A 3,662-nucleotide genomic window follows, 5' to 3' on the forward strand; every position below is an offset into this window, starting at 1 on the left:
CCACCCCACCCCATCCCCTTCATTTTCTGCTTTTCTTGCTTAGCAAAGAGAACCCTGGAGAGCTGGTCATTTATTGTCTTTCCCCCTCTGTTACCCCCAGATGGTCCCTCTGCTTCACTGGCATCCAAACCTCTAGCATTCTCTACTGTCAATTTTTGAAAGAAAAGGTATATTAGAACATACTTGGTTTTTTTTTTTTTATTAGCTTTGAAATATATTCCCTAGCGAATACACTAAAGGAGATATATTCTTCCCCTAAATGGAAATTCCTAGCTTGAGGTAAACGGATAGTTTCACAGAATTGTGGCTGCTGGTTGCTTGTTGAGGCTTCTGGAAACAACTAATCATTATGTTTAATGTTTCATCAAAAAAATGCCAGTGTGTTCTCCAAGATGCTCATTTCACACAGTTAAGTATATGTTTGTGTGGCAATTACATTGCCCCTATTGATTTTCTCACGTCTTTGCAAGTCCATGGTATCGGCTGTATATACCTCAATAGGAGTCTTTTACCAATTATTCCGTGAAAGTGGAGTTCTGTTTGATATGTTAATTTAAGGAAAATGTGTTCTCCAGTCTTCTGTGATGGATCATTATCGTGTTTAATGACATTTGGTTTTAGCAGAGCACACCACACAGTATTTCTCATCCCAACTATGTCATCTCCTGCTCCTATGATTTTGGAGCAGTTGCTTTGCACCCCTCTGGAGCTACTGATGCTCCTAATTTCCTATTCTGTGTGTTACCCATTCACCTGTACAGAGAGGAGAGTAGACCCCATAAAAAGAGAAGAAATGCCATTTTGCTGTTGGTTGTTCATGTCCATCACACAGGGAAATTGGACTCTTCATACCAAAGTGAGTCTTACAGATTCTCACTTGTTAGCTCTTATATCCATGGATATAAAGCAAAATATCTATCATGATTAAGGGAAAGTAACAACAACAACAAAAAAACAGTAGAGAAACTTCAAACCACCCACTGCTTCCCTCAATATATAAAGAAACATGTTGGGAATATTGGTATTTGGAGGAAGTCTGGTCTTCTTTTCTGCTGATGAAAATGGTGTGCTGATTACGTACACCTCAAAACCTGTCCTGAGAGGAAGTCATGCACATAGCAGAGAGGATGAAAGTTGTCTCTCTCTGGTCTCCCATACAGTCCCCACTCAGCCTTCCCTTCCTCCTGTCCCCCTACCTCCTTGTATTGTTTTTTTTTTTAATCTGTTTTCTTTTTCCTACCTCCCTCCATTTCAAATCAAGTTATGTTTTTTCTGCCACTTGAAACACAGTCTCAGCTTCCATATAAAGAGGTCATTCCTTTATCTTGAGAGTATTTTTAAGCAAAAGAGTGGGGAGCTTTGCTTTGATAGGATGAGTGCTCCATCAGGGTATTGTAGGGAGACTGGTCCATGGACATAGAGGGCTTTACTCACTGGGATGAAAGACAAAGGAAAAAAAAAAAAACAAAAAACACTTGCATCCACCATGAGGTCTCTTCATGCTTCCAGGGAAACTTCAAAAGGGTACTATTTTCCTTTTTGAAAAGAGAAAAACGTGCAGTACATAGGTATTAACCTACACAGGTATTAACCACTATTTTGGGGTTTTGTCCTTAACATTTAATTAGAACTAGCCACAAACAGTAACTAGGAAAATGCATTAAAGCCTTAAATTTGCATCTGTTTAGTACAGGGCAGCCTGTTTACTGACTGGCATGGCTGTGTTTATCTGAAGTTATGTTTAGAATTTTGTTGCCTCCTCCCCCAGGATGCGTGAGAAATTTACTTAATTACCATTGACTCTCTCTTTCTCTCTCAAAGGACTGAGAATGCAGACCAGAGCTTAGCTGTATAAGGTCTCATAAAAGCAAAGCTGTTGCATTCTCAATTTGGCTAATAAATTGACTTTAGAGAAAACCATCTTCCTGGGACCCTTGGTAGTAAAGCTTATGATTTGCTGATGTTGGACAAGGTTGAGGTTTCACTTTTGATACGTTTGTCTTTTGGTATACCATTAAATACCACCTTAGATGATGGAAACCTCCCACTTCCCACCAAACTTACAAAGTTCTTGTCCTGTGCTGTGCTCAGTTGCTTCAGGCATGTCCAACTCCTTGCAACACCATGGACTGTAACCCAACAGGCTCCTCTGTCCATGGAATTCTCCAGGCAAGAATACTGGAGTGGGTTGCCATTTCCTTCTCCAGGGGATCTTCCCAAGCCAGGAATCGAATTTCACGCATCTCCTGCATGAAACACATAGTAGGTGAAAGGAGAAACAAGTGAGCCTGACATCTGAAAACTGGATAGGTGACGCAGTTATTTAGTTTGTCTATAGAAAATTTTAGTGACGTTGAGTATTTTTCACCTAGTGTTAGTGTAGCAAGAGAAATTAGGAGGTGACTGATATTTCAAGGAGAAAAATACTTAATCATTATAAATGCATAGCTGGAAATCGAGTTTATACAACCCTAACCATACAGATTAATCAAACTGACCTTCTCTGATACTAATACAAGAAAGTACTGTTAGGAACCTTTGAAAATCTCTAGTAAAACAGTTTTTTTCCCCCCGTGATTTGGGTGGAAATAACTCTGTTCCTATAGAACACTATGGGTCCCTTTAATTCCCCAAAATTGCCCAATAGTTACAACATAAGTACTGTCTCTTCACTCACTTCTTCACCCGTTGCCAGTGAGACTTCAGAACAACCTCTGAGCTTGTGAATAAGTGAATAAGTGGAAGTCGCTCAGTCGTGTCTGACTCTTTGCGACCCCATGGACTACACAGTCCATGGAATTTTCTAGGCCAGAATACTAGAGTAGGTAGGCTTTCCTTTCCCCAGGGGATCTTCCCAACCCAGGGATCTAACCAGGGTCTCTTGCATTGCAGGTTGATTCTTTACCTTACTCATCAAACTCATAGCCAAGGGGTGGGAAGAAGACACTTCAGTAAGAGAGGGTAGGGTTCGGGTTTGGTGTTCACTGAAGGGTACAAGACTGTCCTACTAGGATCGTCAGAAACAGTGACAGAGGGTTTTCCCCTTGAAATGACCGATGATGTTCTGTGGCTCTTGCAGTGGATCTTTTGAGCCTGTCAGCCGCATGTGATGCCTTGGACCAGCACAACCTCAAGCAAAACGACCAGCCCATGGACATCCTGCAGATCATTAACTGTTTGACCACTATTTATGACCGCCTGGAGCAAGAGCACAACAATCTGGTCAACGTCCCTCTCTGCGTGGATATGTGTCTCAATTGGCTGCTGAATGTTTATGATACGTACGTATGGCAGGCTTTCTCCAGACTCTACCATGGGAGGCTTAGTTTACAGAACGGTGACGGTGTAATTAGCATCACAGTAGGGCATTGGTCTAGAAATATGGTCCTCAGGATGAAAGTTTCATGAAGCCGTGTGACCAAATGCTATCCCTGTGATTAAACATTTTTGCATTTAATGGAACCAAAAAAACGTTTTGATATGCTGGGAGGTAAAAAACTAGGATGTAGATTGCACTCAGATTAGAAAGCAGACAAAACCTCGAGATACTCATTTTTCCAGTAGTAGGATGAGTCAGTGTGTAGCCATTGGTTCTTGCCCTTGCTAGCCTGTGTATCTTGACCACCCTCTTTGGGTGCGGCTCCTTCTACCCAAAGAGATGA

At 41.5% G+C, this 3,662-nt stretch overlaps 1 protein-coding gene across 1 annotated transcript in view; it reads left to right on the forward strand.

Annotated features, from left to right (window-relative positions):
- The window catches only part of LOC104993972 (dystrophin-like), a 41,220-nt gene that overhangs the window by 11,724 nt on the left and 25,834 nt on the right, over positions 1 to 3,662 (forward strand). The window contains exon 2 of the mRNA XM_010847417.1: positions 3,080 to 3,281. Coding sequence (XP_010845719.1) covers positions 3,080 to 3,281 — 202 coding nt within the window. The remainder of the gene's footprint in view (positions 1 to 3,079; positions 3,282 to 3,662) is intronic.

This window comes from Bison bison, unplaced genomic scaffold (genome assembly GCF_000754665.1).
Source record: "Bison bison bison isolate TAMUID 2011002044 unplaced genomic scaffold, Bison_UMD1.0 scf7180017849602, whole genome shotgun sequence".
NCBI lineage: Eukaryota > Metazoa > Chordata > Mammalia > Artiodactyla > Bovidae > Bison > Bison bison.